The sequence below is a fragment of the Thermobia domestica genome, chromosome 16 (genome assembly GCF_964235325.1).
Source record: "Thermobia domestica chromosome 16, izTheDome1.hap1.1, whole genome shotgun sequence".
In the NCBI taxonomy this organism is placed as follows: Eukaryota; Metazoa; Arthropoda; class Insecta; order Zygentoma; family Lepismatidae; genus Thermobia; species Thermobia domestica.
Genome location: NC_137469.1, coordinates 121055187 through 121078944, shown reverse-complemented (window position 1 = coordinate 121078944; position 23758 = coordinate 121055187). Strand labels below are relative to the sequence as shown.

Sequence of the window (23758 nt, the reverse complement as noted above, 5' to 3'; positions counted from 1 at the left end):
TTGTCAAAAACTATTAATAGATCTCCTGGACTATATTGTTTATAGAGTTAACTACTGCATATGTAAAAAAAACTCTCTTAACTATCAGATAATTGTGTTCTTCCTACTGTGACACTAAGGCCTACACAATCGTAAGTAACACATAAACTGTACTTCTAAATGTTATGAAATACTATTTAAAATGTTTCTTTTAGATTTAATTTGAACTACTCGCTGAGGAAAAGAATAAGTTTATTGTAAAAATTATTAACGTGTAACAGTTTTGTCATGTATTCACTTGATTTCATCCGATACTATGAATACAGGTAGTGACAGATTTAATATAAGAAACAACGAAAAAATCTCTGATTATTTAGCCTATGGTAACTAATCTACAATCAGGGATTTTTTCCATGTCTCATACATTAAATCTGTTACTATCTGTATTTATAAGTAGGATCGGACGAGACCCTCGCCAACAATACAAGGTGTTAAAATTGATTAATGGATTTGCTGCCGTATATACGAGCTTGTCTATAACCCAGGTGTACCTGGACACGCCCTTAGGAGGGTAAAGATTTATTGACAGAACGTTAGATGGTTTTGAGTGGACCCTGGAAAGGTTGAATGACCTCTTTCCTGTGTGAAACATGATCCTACAAGCTTTATTAATAGACAAATAATTTTTAATTATAATATAATAAAATTAAAATGTGTCTCAGACCATCAGAAGTCTGTTATAAGCCTTCAAACGTGATCTCTTGTAATTATTCGAAAACTATGCGTGAGCGTACTAAAGTATTTAAAAAGTTATCAAATTAAAATTTTAAAAAGTGTGATCAAATTAAAATTAAAAAGTGTGATGTAGCAAAATGTGATTTTCCTATCACCCCTGAAACATTGGCCCTCAACCTCCCGTATCATCCATGGATTTCCCATGGTTACCAATGATTTTTAATGGATTGCTTCTGTAGGAAGTTCTGAACAATCTGCAATTGTGAACTTGGAAAAATTCCATAGGAAACTCAGCATGTGTGTTTGATCGTATGCCAAATCATAATCGTTATAAAAATGTTCCGAAAATACTAAAATGTGTGAACAGGAAGAAAATGTCCCCTATATGAGAAAACAAATTCCAGGATCCTTTCAGGAAAAAAAATGGATTGTGAGGTAGAGCATATTTATTTATTTTCCATCTTTTTCGCTGCAAAACGAACTTCGTTTTGCTGAAACATTGATACATACATCCTCCTTTTAGCCCCGCTCTCACAAGTGCCAGGCTTGGGACGAAATCCTTATGACTGCTTGGTGGTAACGCATGCGCAGTTGAGCACAGGGACACCTTCTTAGCCACACCTGCAGCAACCGATACACGGGACTGCTCAAATAGGCTCTTGTCAATCATTTCCCCCAACTCTGAGCGACCACACTTTCCCTCTTGTGAACAGGTGATTGCATTCCCTCTCTCCCTCCTGCCACCAGACCGGCTACCACATCCGTTGTTGTACGCTCTGGGTGGCTAGTTCTCCTCTCTCTCACTCTTTTCCTTGTGAGCTGTTTGGGAACAACTGGAAGGGGGAAGGATTGAGTTCGTTGGCCCTGTGTCTCCCCCAATCTCGATGACCTGGATGGATGGCATATTCCTACTTCTCACCACCTACGTCTTGGACGCCAATTAGCACTTACTTGTACACTACGTGAGACCGGTTCATCACTCTCTTGTTAATTGGTTTTACCTGGCTCTTGTGTTATTGGCATTGTCTATTGAGAGAGAGAGAGAGAGAAATGGTCGATTCTTTCTTTCTTTCGGCAGTAATACAGGATTCATTGTTATGGGAATTTAAGTGTTCCCTTCAAAATTGACTAGCAATAAAAGCTTTGACGGGTATCGGAACATCGGGGGACAATGCTTTCCGTTTCAATGAAAATTGCCATTCCTGCCACGCGTTACCTGAGTTTCTTTTTGAGAGTATAAGCCGCAAATGAACTTTCTAGAAACGAATTTTCCCTATTCCTTTGCAGATTTCAGTTTTTGTATGCTTGGTAAAGCACTTCATGTCATTAAGACCGCAGAATGTCTGTTTGCATAGCAGAACTCGGCACGATTTTCAGACATTCACGATATTATCAATTAAAGCGTGGCGACTACAGACTTTTACTCAAAGTTTCAAACTGTCTGATAAAGGATAGTATTTTGAGGAAAATTATAGTTAATGGCATCTACCTGCATAGGTAATCTGTCAATGTGTATGAAGGTAAGGGAAAGAAAGTGATAAATTACATGATGAGTGAGAGTTCACGTTGGTTATCTATGGATGTAGTCTGTCATATTATTGGAAAAAGAATTTGCGAATTACGCGTAGAGAAACGACACGATGTCGTGCTTTTTCCCTTTTTGTGTGGAAACGGAATATCTCTCCCTTTCCCTGTTTGTACATTGAGATGAATTGCTACCTAGCCGCCATTTACACAAGACATACGAAAATAAAAAATGAAAATTCATTTACCTCATATCCCTCCTCTCTCTCTCTCTCTCTCAAACACACTCTCTCTCACACACACACACACACACACATATATATATATATATATATATATATATATATATATATATATATATATGTGTGTGTGTGTGTGTGTGTGTATTGATTGCACCTGGATCTGAAAATCTTACTCCACTGCTGTGGTGTGGCTAATTTCTGGTTATCTATCTTAGTCTAAGAACATGTGTGTGTATTTTTGTGCGTATTTTGAACTGACGACATCAAAACCAATGTAAGTTTTTTTTACATTATTGTAATAATTAACAAGTATTTTGATATATTTAGTTAAATATATTTAGGTATTTCCAATAACAAAACTTTACAAGGTTTGAAAAATTATTCTAATCAGAGGAAACGGAGATGATTTAAACAGTAATGAAAATAATTGAAGCGAGCTAGGATCGAAGTATGGACCCCACGCACCAGAGATTTGTGCTCTACCACTGAGCCACTATGTTTTTGAAAAGATTGGTGGAGGGGTAGCCTGGGTAGTAAGCTACTAAACCCCTGAATTTTGTGAATAATTTATGAATCGAAATAATATACCGACACAGTATAGGTTTGGGAATGATTAAGTAATGTAAAGGGAAAAGTGAATTGAAAATTGTCTAATGAACAACAAAACTCTATATCTTTTGAAGAGTGTTTGTTTTTTCATCGCATAGTCATCCCAAACCATCAAAGAGCGAAGAAGTTTTATTATTATTATTATTATTATTATTATTATTATTATTATTATTATTATTATTGTTGTTGTTGTTGTTGTTGTTATTGGATGATAACCAAACTCTATATTGTTTAAAGAGTGTGTCTGTCTCGTCTCATAGGTAACCCTAACATTAAAGAGCTATGCCAGGACATCCATTATTGCACCCATCCATTTGATTAGGAAGCTTTATTATCATTATTTCTTTAATGAATTGAAGATGCGAAAACTATTGCTATATAATATTTTTAAGGAGCGCATCTGAAATATGGAGGAACAGCGATAATTGATCTGTGGTACCATAGCTAAGGATACACTGGGATCCAAGCTATATATGACACTTTGTGGAACGACTTTTAGACTTTTAGAAATACATGGTGACTTCCCTCAGAGATGGAAGAATAATTTAGTGGAGTTTATAGATTGTTTACGAGATGTAACGTGAGTAAATTTATGAATGCTTAGTGCGGAAACTAACTGCGGAATTTTGTTCGGATTTTTATAAGTGCATAGTTTTACTTAAATTGATGAAAGCGTGAATGATGTTTATGTATCCTAGAATCGGGTTTAGAGAAAAGGGTACTGACCAACAATCTTTCACTGGTACATATATATTTTTATAAAGATACTATGTTGTTTAAATATGATGTATATATGTGTTATTACATTGTTTATACTGTTTGTTGAGAACCCGGAAGCATACTAGTTACTGTTTTCCGGAGAATAGACACTTTAGAAATGTAAAGGACGCTTTATAAACACACATACCAGATATATTTCCCCGCGACATCTGTAGTAAATCACGTTTTTATTTAGTGTAGTATAAAATAATTAAGTTAAATAGAGAGAATGACCTATGTCTTCCTTTGCATAACAATAATGAATGGAAAGAAAAATGTATAGTAGAACTTATTGCGTAATATTTGGAAATTAATCAATATTAAATGTGTTCGAAAAAAGTGTTCCTATACTGAAAGATGTAGAAATAGAGACAAGCAGGTAGAAATGCAGATGTATGGAGGAAATAGAAATGAAGAAAGACATAGAAAAACAGACAGAGAGAGATTTATTTTAGTTATTAGTACTGATTTAGGGTTTGTAGAAAATTGCTTAATATTTAATACAGTATTAAGGTGATAATTTTAAAATTAAAAGAGCAAAAACATTTATTTGGAAAGCGTTTTCTTTAATAATTTTAAGAATGTAACGATGGTTATTGAAGAATGTTTGAACCATAGTGCGCCCCTATGACATATATAACCTCCCCTTGTGAATGGCCCTTTGGTTACTGAAAACAAAACGTATGTGTAGCGCCTCTAAAAAGGATTCACTTGAGTAAGGCCTTGCACCTAGGCCACTACTTTATTGTATTAGTGGGATGTAACTCAGAGCCGCCACTACACAAACTTAATTAATTAATACAGTGTTTATATTTTATTCACTTTGTACAGGTCTGAGTACTGATGTTTGAGTATGAGATAAAAAAAAGAATGCAGAAGCTATAAAGCTGATATGAATTCATCAGAAGCAAGAGAGTAGCGTTAATGGTCGCATAAAAAATATACTTTACTTTCAATGATACCTAAGTGGTGCTCAATTTCTATTTTTTAAAGTATCTCCCTTACTACATAGCTCCTGTGTCAAAACACGTGAGTTCTAAAATTTACTTCCTGTGCCCCGTTAGGAAGTAACAATACATTCTAAAAATACGGGAAAAATCCTTCATACTATTTCAGCTGGAAAAGAAAAACATGACATGATACATCTAAAAATCAGTGTACTCACCAGTCATATCACGTGATACTTTAAAACAATTCTTGGAACACCCCGTACAATATTTAAAATATTTTCAAATATTCAACTTTCACATATACTTTCCCAATCCTCTAAATTTTCATACCGATAGGTGGCGCAAAAAACATGTACTTACATTTAATTTATGTTCTCATATATCATTCACGAGATCAAAACAATCTCTTAAAAAACATTATTAATGTTATTTGTATTGTGCTTTGTTCATTCACATCTTACAACATTATTCCTTCAATAATGTTATTCATGTCATCATTACGCGTACTAATCAATCATTTGTCATCTGTGCAGAAAAAATTACATGATTTGTATGCAGATAAATGGTTTATATGTTTTCAAAAGAAAATGTTATTCACGTGGCCATATTATGCTCTGGTCATATACATGTTCTATCACATCAACATTTAACATTAATTTTATTCGCGTAAACACAAAATCTACAAGCCAATCACATTTCATCTACGTACAATAAAATAATTATAACTAATATTCTATTATCAATACCCTTCATATTACCAAGCTTCCTTTGTATTCGCATTCGGTATCACATCAAGTTCAACCATCATTGAGACAATCTTCTTTTGTTTTCGCGTTCAGTGCCGCCTCATGTTTCAACAGGTTCATCCCTCACTATGCAAATGTTCTTTTGTATTCGCGTTCAGCATCGCTTCGTGTTCCACCCTCGTGGGACCAATCTTCTTTTGTATTCGCTGTCCCAATTGTGTTGTGTCCACCTAATACGCCATCAAACTTGCTTGTTTTTACCTGTCGGCATTCTGTGATGTCTACCCGGCGCGGAGTCGATCTTCTTTGTATTTGTGTTCATGTTTTAACACGTACCTGTAAGGTTATTACCCGACAACGCCAACTTTCACTCCCACCTAACTGGTTTACAAAAAACCCGCGAGAAATTCAGTTAGTCTCTTGAGTTCACCGGCGAAAGACATACGAAGTCCATGCTCTGTATATGTACCAGCATCAAAAGCTTCCACAAGTTCCTAACAACGAGTGTGCTATGCATACGATCCCTCAAAATACAAGTTGCAAAGCAAATGATCGAATTAAAAGATATGTCCCGCATGAATAAAGTTTGTTCCCTTCCCATCTTTAATATGATCACACTCACAGAGTGTTCAACGAGTAAATTACGAGAGAATAAATAATTAACAAACGATCTGTGAAAATTAATATGATCACAGCATAGCTGTTCTAGGAGGTATGCTTTAGCATACCTTTCAATTAAAAAATAATATTATGGAATTAGATAGAGAATGCCGTCATTCTGACGGATCGAATTAATTATTTTAATATGATCACAGCATAGCTGTTCTAGGAGTTTTTAATATTTCGGAATATAATTCCTCTTGGTTTTCTATGGAAGCGATCCCTAAAAATAATTCGAAAAAGCAAATCGATTCAATTTGGCCACAATCAGAACGAGTAAATTACGAAAGAATAAATAATTAACAATGAGTATGCCATGCATACGAACAAAGGAAATAAAATAAAATGACGTCATTCTGACGGATCAAATTAAAATAATACGAAACAAATAAATATGTCACGTGATACAGGTCATTCTACCTTTCCAATAACCCTCCTAACGCTCAACCTTCCAGGAAGCGGCCTGACCACCTAACGGTTTGGCAATAAACGCTACATCACCTACTGAACCATCTAACCACAACATGGTCATAAATCAGATTTGACAGGTCCTATTGTTGACGAGAGTCTCGTCCAATCCTACTTTCATAGTGTCGAATGAAATCAAGTGGATACTTGACGAAACTGTTACACGTTAATATTTTTTAAGGATAAACGCATTGTTTTCCTCAGCAATAATAAGTCAAATTTAAGTCTGTTAAAAGCAAAGCTTGTAGTATGGAAAATAGTATATTTGTAATGCAGTATGTATTTAACCTTTCACTTACCTTAAAATTCCGATATGATAAGATCTCTCTGAATTTTAACTGTACATTTACGCATGTAAACTTCTGAATTGTAAAATAATATTTTTTGCGTTGTTCGATAACTTGCTTAAATTTCTGCGAATAAAAAATGCTCGTAAATTACAGTAGTTTGCAATATTCTTTAAACCTTAAAAATACATCAACATAATATAGAGTACTTACAATAAACTTATTAAATATGTCACTTTGAACGAACTATATAATTCTGTTAATTTCTCTGTTAAACTAGAAGGTTACATGTCTCGTACAACCAGCAACAAAGGAACACACGTACTCATGGGCGGCGATTAGGAGACAAGAGGGGCAGTTGTCCCCCACTTTTTTGAAGTAACGCCCTAATTTATATAGTTTCATTTGGAAATATAATCAGGGTGTCGGCACAATTTGGAGAAAAGATCTCTGACTTTTCCCTGACTTTCCATGACGAAAGTTCCAGATTTCCCTGACCCCTGAATAACTTAAAAATATATAAAAAAGAAAGAAACTCCAGCCTCTACACTCCCAATAGTTAGCCTTGATCTCTTCAACTTCTGTTTCTTCCTTGTTTCAATATTCTTTCCAAAGGAAAGTAAATTTACAAACATGTGCATTTGGCCGATATTGATTAGGACTACATATTACACTAATTTTAATTATTGCGAAACCACTTTCAGAAAATGCGTTTCCGTGAAAGAAGATAAAAACAATTTCATAACTGACCATAAGTCGACCAAGTTCTTCCATTTCCTAAGACTAAGTAAAAAAAACTCATCAAGTCCAATACCATCTCTGTCATTGGCTATGAATTCATTCGAATGTTCCTTAAATTCTTCAGTCTGAGCTTTCACTGTGAGCTGGAGACACTATTTCTTTCTCAGTCACTTGTCCAGATATCCTCTTGGCACATGCAATTCTTCTATTTCATGTTCGGTTAAGCTCTAAACTGCGATAAACAAAGCCACGTCAAACTAAATCTCGCTGACTTGCTCCTGGCCTACCGACACTTGTACTTTTCCTCAAAATAGTTCATATGATTTGATTATTACTTTTACTATGAAGCTAAATATAAAACTGCTACATTGTTATAAATGACAAAAATTATAATACGGATTATCTAATAAAACTGCAATCGAGTGTAGTTATAGAAACAATAGAAATGAACACTAAGCATGCGCAATAATTATGGGCCAATTCAACTGTGGAGGAGTGTTTTGCTTTCAAGCCTGAAAGATGGCTGGCATGAATCACCGTTCCGTGAGTGTTGTGGTGAAATACCAACAAGGTAAACCTTTAGTCACGAAGCACCAATCTTTTACCAGCGAAATTCAATTTTTTTATCTTTCGAGATTTTTCTTTCTTTTCTACTGCTGCTATAAGTATCTGGACAACACGAGACAGTATTGTCAAAATGCACGTGTATAATTTGCTCCTCCCCGTGGGGGACTGGGAGTAATACATCACTAGCCAATCGTATTTGTGACGAGCGGAAGGATTCGAATATTTTGTTTATCGTATGACCGGCCAGGTTCGATTTCCCATGTTCGGGCTGTTAATTTTTATATCCAAAACGGATTTAGTGGTCAGTAAGAACAAGTACTTAACTATGTAGGTGGCAGTGGTTAGAACAAAAGTTAAATGTACCTCTTTATCAAATCATAAACCAAGATGAACCCATACGGAGGTTGCTTTCGTACCTACCCACCATCCCTGACGCGTCAGTCGTTGAGGCGTACAGAGTATGTACAAATACCAACACAAAATTCTAAGAATTCCTGTAGTGATTTATGTAAGAAACGTGGAAAACATAACTGAAAACAAAATAAATGCATAGGATAAGTTTTACTTGATCAATAGGTAATTTAAATTTCACACTTACTTACGTGTATCTTTTACTAGTATATTTCTGTTGATACATATATTTCAATATATTTTCAGAATCTTCTAGCCCATTTAATATAGAATTAAAAAATCAAAAAGGACGCAGAATTAATTTAAAATGGAAGTATTTTTTATTGCCGGCCTATATTTAGATTAGTATTGAACGTCCACTTAGCACACGTTAGTTCACTGAACACTTCACCACTTTTCACATTCATTACAGGGGTTTTGAGAAGGATTTAGTGTAATTCCATATAAAAGAAATCCTTTTAGTTTTCTCTTCTTATTCCGACGATGAATTTAAGGCTCCATCCACGTTTCTTCAACTTGCACCTTCTCATGGTACAAGTTGATGTGAAATTACTTGATATACGATAAATAGATAGTACGACTAATGAATTTGTCTTTCCCCATAATTTTTACTATCTTACCATTAATATTGTCGTGGTTAACTGGGAAGATTAATTTTGTTCATTGATCAGACATTTTCGCAATAGATTTTATCGATGTGTGTTCACTTGGTCTTAACTAAGTTGTATCATTTTCATATATATATACACTAACATTCACAATAATATTTACTTCATGAAACTGCATTAACTATAAAAACATTTATATAGTTAATTTTACAACACCCTGGGGATTGCTTGCTTAATCACAGATGTTCTTTACACTCGATTTACATGTTTCTTCCTATTTCTTGTGATGGCATCGCAATGCCAACCTTTCGCGCCTTTGACACAAAGTGTCCGTCTTCCTACGCCTATTAATGGCAGTGAGTAATATTAAAATATTATTAGAAAACATTCATCTGTAGATAATATGTGTACTATTAAGTTTTATACCTATGTACCATTTAAATAAAGTAATCAAAATACCAAAAACAATAGAAACAAATGTCGATGACAAGTTTTACGATACTACTTTTTAAAACATCATAGCCACTTCACATCCCTTTGTTTCCTGAGCACGTAACGCAAGTCATGACAATAAAGTGTTGCCAACACGTTAAAGAACAGCGCCATTTTACAAGGTTTGCATCAACGTATTGTGCATAGAGCCTTATTCCACTTCAGATAGGACTGACTGGGGAATTTAAACAAATAGAATGGGAGTGAGGGAGGACACATGCTCACAAATGGCGCGCGGGGGGACGATGATCTTCATCGAAGATTATCATAATTCTGGAATCTTGAGATATTCCTTTTCTTAAAATATATTTTTCTCGTGATTACTCCTCTTCTTTCTTGCAATATTAATTCTTGATATATTATGGTTCACTAACACTTTACAGAAACGTAAATGGGCTCTTTATTTTTATTGGCTATTCATTTTAAATGGGTTTTTTACTACATTGTACGAGATAATATCTTTGTTCATAACACGATATTTTAACACAAATCGAATAACATATTGATTATATATTATGTTTTCATTTTATATAACCTATATATAATTTTCATATTATATTTATTGATATTAAACGACCTATATAGCTCGTACACCATTATATAAATCATAAAATTTCAACTTTTTTCCTTATATATATGTATATGCATGTGTCTGACTCGTGTTATTATATCCTAATCTAAACATTCTCATTATATTACACTAAGTATATTTAATTTTCAACATTTTAAAGAAAATGAAATATAAAATGCCAAAGTTTATATTTTTATGCGCATATGTACTTACTTATAGCTGACTTTCAAAATAACTTTTAATAAAATATTATTTTCATTATTCAAACATTTAAAATACAGCATTTAAACGAAATAATATCAACTTATTGGTTAACTCCAAACATTATGCAATAATACAGTAACATGAAAGTACGAAATAAATTTTCTTATTAGTAAATAAATTTTCAAAACACATTACATATTAAACACTTTATTTTCAACATAGCATTGAATAATATACTTTTGTCGAGATATAATAAAAATTTATCGGCGCATTGAAGATCCACAGCTAAATTTTTACAATGTAATAATTCAGTTGTGCTTCTCTCTGACCACTCGACAGGGTCTGCCTTGCTAAGTTTTGAAGATACCTACCCTCAATAAATCATTTGTGTTCCTATCCGGAGATGAGGGCGGAAGATAGAACATAAGGTTAAAATCTAAAATAATAAAGAATGGGACTTTACCAAAATTCCTTACTAAGAGCTTTAAATAAATATTGTATGTCCCAAAATACATGGGGGAACCTCATCTCTATGACTTGGCATACAGCTTAACTGGTTTTTCCATTACTTGAGAAACAATTGTCGACGGCGATCTGGAACTCGCATAGCTGGTCACAGATGCCTGCTCACATCATATCAAACAATTTATATATATATATATCTTGAACTTGCTCATTCAATAACACATAAGAATTTTGTAAATTTAGCAACGCAAATTCCAATACATCGGATGAACATAGATTTTTACAGTACAAAAAATTCAAATATTTGTCAACATCCAACAATTTTTCTAGAATTTCGTTTAACCGTTTATCATTACTTCTTGACTTAACCTTTTGAGACAAACATACAGGTACTGTGGTTACGGCATTGCAAAGAACAGTTTCAACACTACTTTCTGAATCTGAATTTTTAAACTAATTTGAAATTACATTGTGATAATTTTCAGTACTGTGTTTAGCAGTTAAGCCTAACCAAATCTTTCGAGTTCATTTCGTAGGTTTCCACACTTTAAGTCGGTCCACAGAATGCGAGCTAATCGATTTACCAGTTAAAAATTCTAACAATTCGAACACCTTTTCTGAATTTGATGGTTTATTGACACAGAGATAGGGTTCTTTAAATACATTGAAGAACTTCGAAATTTTCTTATCTGTGGCGGAACTTAAATTTGTCTGTTTAAAAAACAAATCATTTACCTTTATTTTGTGTTTACTCTCCTGTTGTGAGTTGTACCTCTCATTTCGTTTTCGAATCACTTCTCTTCTTTTAAAATCTGCCATTACCAGTTTATTGTCCCAACTTTCATTTTCGCTTGTATCATTCGTAAAAATACCAAAATGTTCAAAGATAGGTTTTTCAGGCTGAATGTTCAAATATAAACTGGCTGGACTCGCTCGAAGACTATTTGAGTTTGAATAATTTAATAACACAACAACTTGCGTGCAACTTCCTACTAGATCAATATTTGTTACATACTTTGCACCCTGAAACTTCAACTACAAGTCATCTATTTTTTTACTTTCAATTGTTTTATTTTTACTTGGGAATTCAAAACCGTTAAATGAACTATTACATGCATCTTACTAGTATTTTTCTTTGGGTCAGAGAAAATTGGATGAGAATGAATTGATACACAAGGTTTCTATTACTCCACATCGTAACCACTCATCAATTTGTGAATCAATATATTCTTTGAATTTGTATGGTAATGTATATTGCCTTTTGACTAAAGGTTGATCAGTATGTACCTCAATAGCATACTCAAATTTATTACAGCCTCCGGGAACATTTTTAAAAATTTTCCTGTTTCAACAACAGTTTGAACAATTTTTCCTTCTCAAAAACAAACAGTTTTGCTTCCTTAACTTTTTCCCATATTTCTGAAATTGAAACAAATTCACTTTCTGTTTGACTATCATTCATATTACAAACTGCAACTCTATCTAACAATTTACAATGCGATTTTTCGATCTCGCTATCAATCTCTGAAATTTACTGCGAATAGTAATCGAACAAAAATTTATCTTCATTGGCAATTTCTAAATTTAAAACTTTCATTTCATTTTTATCACTACAAGAATTTCGAATTTTATCGTAAGCTTGGTTAGAAAGAACAACATGATTAACCCATTCTTTTTCTAATTTACGCTTTTCACTTACCAAATTATTTACTATGGGACATTCTACATTTACCTTTACAATCTCAAATAAACGTTCCGATTGATCATCACTGTCGCTAACAACATTTACATTAGTTTCATTATCAGCTTGAGACACAAAGTTTACCGTTTGCTGTATATCACCTCTAGTTAAAATTTTAGTATCTTCGACATTGTTAACTTGACCACTTAGCATAGGTACGTTAACGACTTCCCCTTCTTTCTCAACCGTAACAGAATTGCTACCAAAATCTATTTTCGCCTTAGATTGAGTAAGGAAATTTCTACCCAATAAGCATTCAGCGTTTAAATCGGAAACAACTAGCACACGTACGTCAAAACAAACTTTCCCTATTTCAATACACAATATCGTTTCACTTTGCACCTGTTTCTTTTCTTACCTGAAAAATTCACCAACAAAACATGTGGGGCTGGTCGCAAGTGAGCATGGGATATTATTGACGCTACCCGTTTCCATGCCTCTAAAGACAAAAGACTAACAGATGCTCCGGAGTCACACAAGGCTACTATTGGTTGATTTAAAATCTGTACCTTTATCTCAGCTGACCTACATTGACTATTAAACTTTTGATCTTCATCGCTACTTTCAGATGAATCGATGTCCCAGCTCACTACATTAACTACATTTTTCCAATCACAACAAACTCGCATTGAGAATCATTTTTGAGTGCATTTCAACCTTGAGTACCTTGTTTACCATTTACATTACCAACTCTGCCAACCGCACTCGCGTTGGAGAGTAACGTTAGTTTAAATTTTGATCTATATTTTGTGGGAACATAACTTTTGGGCTAAAGTTTGGAAATTGTGGTGCAGATTGACCATATGTAGGCATTGACTGTGCTCGGTTCATACCTTCATCATAATTACTATTTATAACACTAACTTCCCCATTCTGATTCGAAGTTTCATAGTCATGATCATCTTCATAATTATTGTGATTCTTACCTTGACCCTGATTACGATCATTACTCCCGGCATGACTATTCTTACCTTTCTTCCAATAAAACCTTTTCTTGTTCGAATTTCCCTTTTTATTCGGTCCTTTAAACTTCTCTTTATTTAAATTTTAACGGTTTTCATTACTATAATTTCCCTTTTTACTGTACTTCTTATGGTTGTCTTGCACTTCATCTACCCGATTAACACGTACAGTCCTACAGTGGAAATTGTTCCTATCACTAATGTTTCTACTATCATTATACAGCGCTTCAAGATTTTGTATGCCAGTTAAAAATGAATTAAAATCTAAATTTGGGAACAATTCCAACTGCCGTCGGTAAGAAATGGGTATCAGCTGTTTAATCGTGTTCACAATAAATGTTTCCGGTATACCCGATGACAAACCACTCATCTTATTGAATATTTTATAAACAAACTCGGTAACGGTACCGTCGGTTTTTGGATTAAACGCCTGAGATTGCAACACCGATAATTTACTCTCAATAACTTGTTCGAAAGCAAATTGAGCTTTGAATTCTTCAGTAAAGTCCTGGAATGAACGAAATGTACCTAATTTTGACTTATACCATTCACGAACATTACCGGTAAAAATAAATCCTAATACATCTAAGTACTGAGATTCAGGTAAATCTACAGCATGCGCCGCGTGCTCAAACTGCTTTAAAAATGAAGTTGGTGACTCATCATCTTCTAAACCTGAAAACGTTGGAAACATTTCAATGTCACCGTGACGTAATATTCGCCGATTAGCATTTTTTACATTGCCCCAATCTGATGTTCTTACTTTGATTCGTTTTTTCAATTTTGTTATCTCACTTGATGTCGAGGAACTAGAATCCGTTTGGTTGCAACTACTGCTTCCTTCCTTACTGCACTTTGACTTATAGCTAATCCTATCATCGCCCGATACACTTGATCTACGCAAATTACGTTCACTCCCCTCTTTGTTAGAGCTCTCAACTAAGGAAGTTAACTCCGTTTGAGTTTCATCCATTTTTATTTCCAAACCTGACAACCTATCACTTATTAAAACAATGTCTTGATTCATATTTATTACATCAATACCTTGAAGAATAGTGCTTTGTGACAAACTATCAACGGTGCAATACAGCGACATTTCTTTCTAACTTATGAGTCGTCTCACCTAATGCTACTAACATCTTTTCTTTATTTTCTAAATTACTTTCAATATTGTTTACAGACTTCTCGATCGATCCAATTTTTTCGAATCCTCGGTCCGCCTTTTCCCCACATTTACCCAAATCAAGTTCTTTACAGTTTTGAACAGTTTTTCCCCATATTTTCTCACACTTATCATTTACCTTCTCGCATTTTTCGTCTATATCCTTAGATATTTGTTCATATCTATCCACACATTCTTCCCTTACTAATTTTAATTGTACCTCGAGTTTAACGTCAATTTGTTTTTTTGTTGCTTCACTGATTTCTAACATTTTACTTTCCAAAGATTCGTTAACCCTTTCTATTTTGCTTTCTAAAGATTCGCGCACATTATTAGTTTGTTCACTAACTTCAACTATTTTGCCTTCCAAAGATTCATTAAGCTTTTCTATTCTATTTTCCAGAGATTCGCGTAAAATTTGCATTTCATCTTTATTTGCTTTAATTGCGTCCAACAATAACTTAACATTACTCTCATCCCTTTTTGCACGACTAAAAAAATTCTAAACACGAGTCAGACTTACCTTTTACCTTTACGTTTCTGAACATAAATCACTACTTTCAATTTCACGGTGCAGGAATTCTGTCGTTGTTTGGTGCGCCATTCTTATGACCGGCCAGGTTCGATTTCCCATGTTTGGGCTGTTAATTTTTATATCCAAAACGGATTTAGTGGTCAGTAAGAACAAGTACTTAACTCTGTAGGTGGCAGTGGTTAGAACAAAAGTTAAATGTACCTCTTAATCAAATCATAAACCAAGATGAACCCATACGGAGGTTGCTTTCGTACCTACCCACCATCCCTGACGCGTCAGTCGTTGAGACGTACAAAGTATGTACAAATACCAACGCAAAATTCTAAGAATTCCTGTAATGATTTATGTAAGAAACGTGGAAAACATAACTGAAAACAAAATAAATGCATAGGATAACTTTTACTTGATCAATAGGTAATTTACATTTCACACTTACTTACGTATATCTTTTACTAGTATACTTCTGTTGATACATATATTTCAATATATTTTCAGAACCTTCTAGCCCATTTAATATAGAATAAAAAATCAAAAAGGACGAAGAATTAATTTAAAATGGAATTATATTTTTATTGCCGGCCTATATTTAAATTAGTATTGAACGATCACTTAGCACACATTAGTTCACTGAACACTTCACACTTTAGTTCACTTCACTGAAACTGCGTTAACTATAAAAACATTTATATAGTTAATTTTACAACACCGTGGGGGATAGCTTGCTTAATCACAGATGTTCTTTACACTCGATTTACATGTTTCTTCCTATTTCTTGTTATGGCATCGCAATGCCAACCTTTCGCGCCTTTGACACAAAGTGTCCGTCTTCCTACGCCTATTAATGGCAGTGAGTAATATTAAAATATTATTAGAAAACATTCTTCTGTAGATAATATGTGTACTATTAAGTTTTATACCTATGTACCATTTAAATAAAGTAATCAAAAAACCAAAAACAATAGAAACCAATGTCGGTGACAACAAGTTTTACGATACTACTTTTTAAAACATCATAGCCACTTCACATCACTTTGTTCCTGAGGACGTAACGCAAGTCATGACAGTAAAGTGTTGCCAACACGTTAAAGAACAGCACCATTTTACAAGATTTGCGTCAACGTATTGTGCATAGAGCCTTATTCCACTTCAGATGGGACTGACTGGGGAATTTAAACAAATAGAATGGGAGTGAGGGAGGACACACGCTCACAATCGGAGTTTAGAACTTACGCTGAACAGGGAATAGAACAGTGTTTACCCTTTTGAGAAAATATGCCAGGATGCAGTTAGATGTGTTTCTCGCAGTAAACTAGTTTCAACAACTATATCAGAAAACACTGACACCCTCAATATAATCAGTGAGAACACCACATTTTGCATCCAGTAACAGTAAAGGAACCAACCCTATTTCATAAATTCAGTAATTGAACAATGGACCTAAATCGATTTTTCACTGACTTTCCCTGACCAATCTACCATTTCCCTGACTCGACCTGATAAATTTTTACTTCCCTGACTTCCACTTATTTTCCAGAATGTGGACACCCTGGTAATGTTTTTTTTTCTTTTTAATGTATTACTGTTTCATAGAAAAAATGGTGCCATATGATATTTGCAGTTGAGTGAGTGGTGCAGTAGAAGAACTGTGCCACTGGAAAGAATTTCTGGTGTGATATAGTGAAGATGCATCTTTCTATTTTTTCCTATTCTGAGATACATTTTTCATTACCACTAACTTTCTCTTCTCCTTATCTTGTATCATTTGGTCCATATATTTCAATTGCGGACATCCTCTATGTATTTCTCCTTCTGTCATTCACACCACAGCTAATATTGCGATTCCTCCATGCCTCATAATGTGTCCAATTATCCTACCTCTTCTCTTCAAAATGTTCTTCAGTGTGTGCTCTGTTCCTCTCCTATAATTTCAAACGCTTTTTCACTTCATATTTTATCCATATATCAATTTTATAACATTCTTTTATAGGATCACATTTCAACAGCTTCCAGTTTGTTTTTCTTCTTTTTCTAAAGTTTTCCCTCACATTCATACAATCAGGGCCGTAGCAAATGTCATCGGGGTCCCGGTCCCGTCTCCTCTTAATGATAAGCAATTAGAATTTGCACGTAATTGATAAAATGAATTTTTATTCAAAAATTTGCAATATCGGACTGGACGAAACCACATGTTCAAATTAAATATAACAAGTTTGGTGTTTTTTTAAAATTCATTTAGTTAATTGTAAACAAATTAATTTAAGTTGTTGGCCAATGTAATGACTTAGTGAATATTCTAGGTTTGAACGCATCGTTGGGTGAATTAAATACTACTAAAATTCTTCTTCAACAATGTCTTAAAATTCACTTAAATTGGGAATATTATTAACAAGTGTGCTGTCCATCGGCTATTAGGAGCGTGGAGGTAATTGCTGCCCCCACTTTTCTGGCTTTACACTATAACCTAATTACATTCCCCTTACTATTAGTAGTGTTTTGTCCCCCTTTTTTGGTGTTCATACCCAATTATCGTCACTGGTACTTTCCATTACAAGCGAATGGATCTGTGTTTTTGCGCAACTACAATTGATCACGGAAAGTAAGATAAGTTTAACGCTTTATTAAAATTGTTATAGTTATTTAGTATAGTAAATATTAAATTTGTCTAGAAAAAGAAGAAGGAGGTTTGCATGTGTATGATATATGGGAGCATAAGAAACTGCAAATAATAAAATGTAGAGTTAATTATGTTAATAAAGTTCATTTCAAACGGTTCAGCAATTTTTCGTTATGATAGAAAATGTATTTTTAATTTATATACTATGTAGATATAGATTAATATTATTGTTACTGTTTTGTTATTTAGGTTATTTATTGTTATAAAAATATGGTGTTATGTTTAATGTTAAACAATACCTTGCATTTTCCATGTTATCAAGTCAAGTAGCGAATTTTGTGTGTAATATTTATATTACATTGAATTTAATGTCACGCTAGTAGCAAATTAAGCATGAATGCTAAAACATTGTTCAGTTTCAGTTCTCAAGAAATTGTCTTTCCTGTCTTTCTATTATTTTGTCAATAGCTTACAAAACACTGGCACCTGACTTTTTCGCATATACTTTTCTCAATGTTTAAGTCCTTTAGGCTAAACGAGACGGATGATTAATGAAAATAAATTGTAGTTAAAGTAAAATTTTAATTGACACTTAACGGGAATCGAACACGAGACTACAATAAACAAAAACGCACGCGCTAGCCACTAGACAAGCAGAAAACATATAAGTATTACTAACAGTATCATACAAATTCTCCGCGTGTATGACGAGGTTTGGTCATCTCCAGGTCTGTTCCGGTCATATCGGAACACGACTGTGACTGCTTCCAGGTTACGAAATGCTTAATCAGTTTCATCACTGCTTTCTAATGCTAGTATAATAATAGGGTCTGTTCTAACCCCAACGGGTAAGAACTGACTGTGGTCAGATACTTTTTTCTAAAAGCGTAGTTCGATTCTCGGCAGGAGCTCATGTGTTTCGGATCCCACATTAAGCTGTAACTCCATATTTCATAAAGCCTCGCTAGTAGTAGGCCCCCGCGTATGTCCAGCCGAGTCAGCAAAAATTTTAGTGACGTCATAGGTCAAAGGTCAATGACCTTGGCCCGGGGTCAATGACCTAGGGGTACCTAGGACCACCCCCTCTAAATTTTGGCAGGGGTACCTTGGCCCACCCCCTAAATTTTGGCAGGGGTGCCTAGGACCACCCCCCTTAAATTTTGGAAATTGCCAAATTTAAAAATTGGGTATGGTAGCCTAGGACCATAGTATGTACCTCTATCAGTATTGGGTGTCTATGTCGTTCCCTTTCATGGGTAAAAAAATGCCAAAAATTCAAATTTCGGGGGTTTTTGACCTAATTTATCCCCTTTGATGAGGTGTTATTACCCTATATAGTTATATGGGCGTATACAGGGGTCCATTACCTTTCATAAGACATGGGTATATTAATGCACCCCTTGAAAAATTTGGGAGGGGTACGTTGGCCCACCCCTTAAATTTTGGAAATTGACCAATTTCAACATTGGGTATTATAGTACCGGACCCTAATATGTATCATGATAAATTTGGGTGGTCCACCTCGTTCCCTTCTAGGGGTACAAAATTGCCAAATATATAAACGTAAGCAATACGTTATACCACGTGTTTGGTTTTTGACCTAATTTATCCCCTTTGATGAGGTGTTATTACCCTATATAGTTATATGGGCGTATACAGGGGTCCATTACCTTTCATAAGACATGGGTATATTAATGCACCCCTTGAAAAATTTGGGAAGGGTACCTTGGCCCACCCCTTAAATTTTGGAAATTGACCAATTTCAACATTGGGTATTATAGTACAGGCCCCTAATATGTATTATAATAAATTTGGGTGGTCCACCTCATTTCCTTCTAGGGGTACAAAATTGCCAAAAATATAAACGTAAGCAATACGTTATACCACGTGTTTGGTTTTTGGCTCAATTTATCCCCTTTTATGAGGTGTTATTACCTTATATGGTTATATGGTCATGTATAGGGGTCCATTCCCTTTCATAAGATATGGGTATATTTGTGCACCTCTTGAAAAATTTGGGAGGGGAACCTTGGCCCACCCCTTAAATTTTGGAAATTGACCAATTTAAACATTTGGTATTATAGTACAGGACCCTAACATGTATTATGATAAATTTGGGTGGTCCACCTCGTTTCCTTCTAGGGGTACAAAATTGCCAAAATATAAACGTAAGCAATACGTTATACCATGTGTTTGGTTTTTGGTCGATTTTATCCCCTTTGATGAGGTGTTATTATCCTATTTAGTTATATGGTCATGTATAGGGGTCCATTACCTTTCATAAGACATGGGTATATTTGTGCACTCCTTTAAAAATTTGGGAAGGGTACTTTGGCCCACCCCTTAAATTTTGGAAATTGCCCAATTTAAACATTTGGTATTATAGTACAAGATCCTAATATGTATTATGATAAATTTGGGTGGTTCACCTCGTTCCCTTTTAGGGTACAAAATTGCCAAAAATATAAACGTAAGCATTACGTTGTACCACGTGTTTGGTTTTTGACCTAATTTATTCCTTTGGATGAGGTCCTATTACCTTATATGGTAATGTATAGGTGTTCATTCCCTATCATAAGACATAGGTACATTGATGCACCCCGGGAGGGGATTCGGTATCATAGTACATGACTCAACATGTATCATGATAAATTTGGGTGGTCCACATCGTTCTCTTTTAGGGGTACAAAATTGCTAAAATATAAACATAAGCAATATGTTGTACCATGTGTTTGGTTTTTGGCCCAATTTCTTCCCTTTGATGAGGTTTTATTACCTTATATGGTCATGTATATAGGTTCATTTCATGTCATAAGACATGAGTACATTGATGCATCCTTTAAAAATTTGGGAGGGGTATCTTGGCTCATCCACTCGGTTTTAGAAATTGTTTAATATAAGATTTTGGTATCATAGTACAGGTCTCCAATATGCACCACTATAAATTTGGATGGTCCACATCGTTCCCTTTTCATAGGTAAAGAACTACCAAAAATCAAATTTCGGAGGTTATTGACCCCAATTTAGCATGTTATATGGTTTATTACCTTTATATGTTTATGTTCCCTTTTAAATTTGGGAATTATCAAATAACAAAATTCGGTAAACGTTTTTTAGGGCCCATTGTAGATGTTGATGTTCCTCTTATGGCCAAATATTCAAAATTTAAATGTTATTGACCGGCTTTATTATTGAATAAGTACAGGATTTATTACTTTTTTCATAAGACACAGGTGTATTTGTGTACCAATCTTAAATTTTGGAAGGGATACATTTCTTATTGTCGTATCAATAATTGGTAATTGGATAGTATCTCATTCATTGGTTAAATCATTATGATCACGTGATCGGTTATTGACCTATGATGGGATTAGGAGTTCAGGACATTGGTACATTGAAACTTTGTAGGATAATTTGATAATGCGTCATTGGTTTTGATTATTCCCGCCAAATATAAACGTAAGCAAGACGTTGTACCACGTGATTGTCCTTGATGAGGTAGTGTACAGGGATTCATTTCCTTTGTTGTGGTACTTCTTAAGTTTGAGTACACACACACTTCTAGAAAACAGTTGGTTCTACTCAGGTAAACAATTGACGGACATTATTGACATTATTGAACATATAATGATATGATTAACTCTAAGACTTAGGTATATCAAGAGAAGTATTCTTTAAATTTGGGAATGGTGATAAACAGAATTTTAACATAAGGTGAGAAATTTGAAACAATACATTGAACTTTAGTCGCAGCTCATAGTCTAAGATCATTGGTGGTGATTGATTTGAAATCTGATAGCTAACCTTATTGAATCTTATGACTCATAGACGAAAGGCAATACATGCTACAACACTGGCAAAGTTATTGTTAATGCAATTTGATTGGTTGATCACTATCTGTCGTGCAATCTGATTGGTTGATCACTATCTTTCGTGCAATCTGATTGGTTGATGATTTTCAAATCTTTGCTGTATTCAGTTTTAAGTTTTGTTTAACATTTAAAAATCTTGGTTTCGTTCAACATTTTACACTCACTGATAAATATGATCAAAACCGTTTATTTGTTAATCGAATAGTTAAAAACCGGATAAAGTTTGACGGTTAACCGTGAAACGTAAAATTTTTTTAGTTTGAAATTTTTTTGCTTGAAAATTTTGTTTAAAATTTTCGTTTGAAATTTTTCGTTTCCAAATTTTTTCGTTTGAAATTTTTTGTTTGAAAATTTTTGTTCGAAAATTTTGTTTAAAATTTTTTGTTTAAAATTTTTCGTTTCCAAATTTTTTGTTTGAAATTTTTTGTTTCAAAATTTTTCGTTTGAAATTTTTTGTTTGAATTTTTTTTCGTTTCAAAATTTTGTTTCAAAGATTTTTTGTTCTAAATTTTTGTTTCAAAGTTTGAGTTGACATTTTTAAAAGTTTGTGCACTCATTAGTAAAGAACCGGAACTGTTTAGAGCAAAAACCTCTGGCAACATGTGGTGCAATAGTACACGTCAGAACATGATAATGCAACGTCATCAGTTTTGCATCATCGTTCGAGTTAGTATTCATGATAACATCATCATGGCTACTTGTCTGCAGTTTCTAAACACACGTGATGTGATGAAATCATTTACCAAGATTACTGATTTACAACAGAATGTACCTTATAGAATCTTAGCTAGCCAAATGATCCCTACAAAGTTTGGATTAAGAATCGTAGTGAAGCTTGAAAATGATAAGAATATAATTTTACCAGCAAGATATTTACCCATGGAAGCATCAAAACAAGAAGAACTGCTGCGTTTCTTAAATACTGGATCTGTATCTTTATGTTACAAAGGATTCTTGGGTCGAAGTCATCAACTTGAATTTAGTACACAGCCAGATTCGTCAGCCATTGTGATGAAATCATGAATCAGCACATTCCAATGACGTCAGCTGTAGTTGTATGAATTTGGTTGGTCGGCATGACGTCAGCAACTGTGATGAAATCATGAATTCAAACGTCAGCACATTCCTTACCAATGACGTCAGCAATAACTATAAACCAGCAAATACAGTGTCATCCCACGAAATCATTTGAGCAAGTGCTTTTCAGGAGGAAAGATGTGTACTTCTAACGATAAAGAGTTCATCTTCGCAAGCTATTATCCAATAAATATATTTCAAACAAAACATGTGATGATTGGTATCAGTGCTAGAACATTTGAACCTGTGATTCGATTGGGCAAAGCAGAACAATTTGGTGTACAACTGACCTGTGAAGAATGGCAAATATTATGTTCACGAATCGACCAAATGAACGATTATTTTCATGATGAGCTAAATGTGACCATAGTCAAATCATTAGGCTCAAATCATGAAGTGGTGCTGCGTACAGTCCTCGAAGAGAAGATGGTGCTGTTACGTAAAAAGAGTACATTCCATGTCCCTCGCAACATGGTGTATCTAACACAAACGGAATGGAACAAATTCATCAGCGTATTTCAGTGTGTGAAACATGCAGTGGAAGTGTGCAACAAAACTAGTATATTCCTGAAAAAGTACTATTTTGAAAAATGTGTTATGCATATTGTACAACATGTATCTAGATATTGTGATGGTTGTCAACATCGTTCGTGGGTGCATACCTGTATTGATAAACAGTTTATTTGTGATCAAATGGACATTGAGTTTCCACCAATTGATATCGCAATAGACCTTAAAAGACTTCAACTGGAATTAAAATTATATGCTAAAGACAAA

General features: G+C 34.2%; 1 protein-coding gene across 1 annotated transcript in view; it reads right to left on the bottom strand.

Annotated features, from left to right (window-relative positions):
* LOC145672601 (structural maintenance of chromosomes protein 6-like) overlaps positions 1-23758 on the bottom strand; it is a 355639-nt gene that overhangs the window by 29563 nt on the left and 302318 nt on the right. The window contains exon 21 of the mRNA XM_081741761.1: positions 6972-7085. Within this exon, the coding sequence (XP_081597887.1) occupies positions 6972-7085 (114 nt within the window). The remainder of the gene's footprint in view (positions 1-6971; positions 7086-23758) is intronic.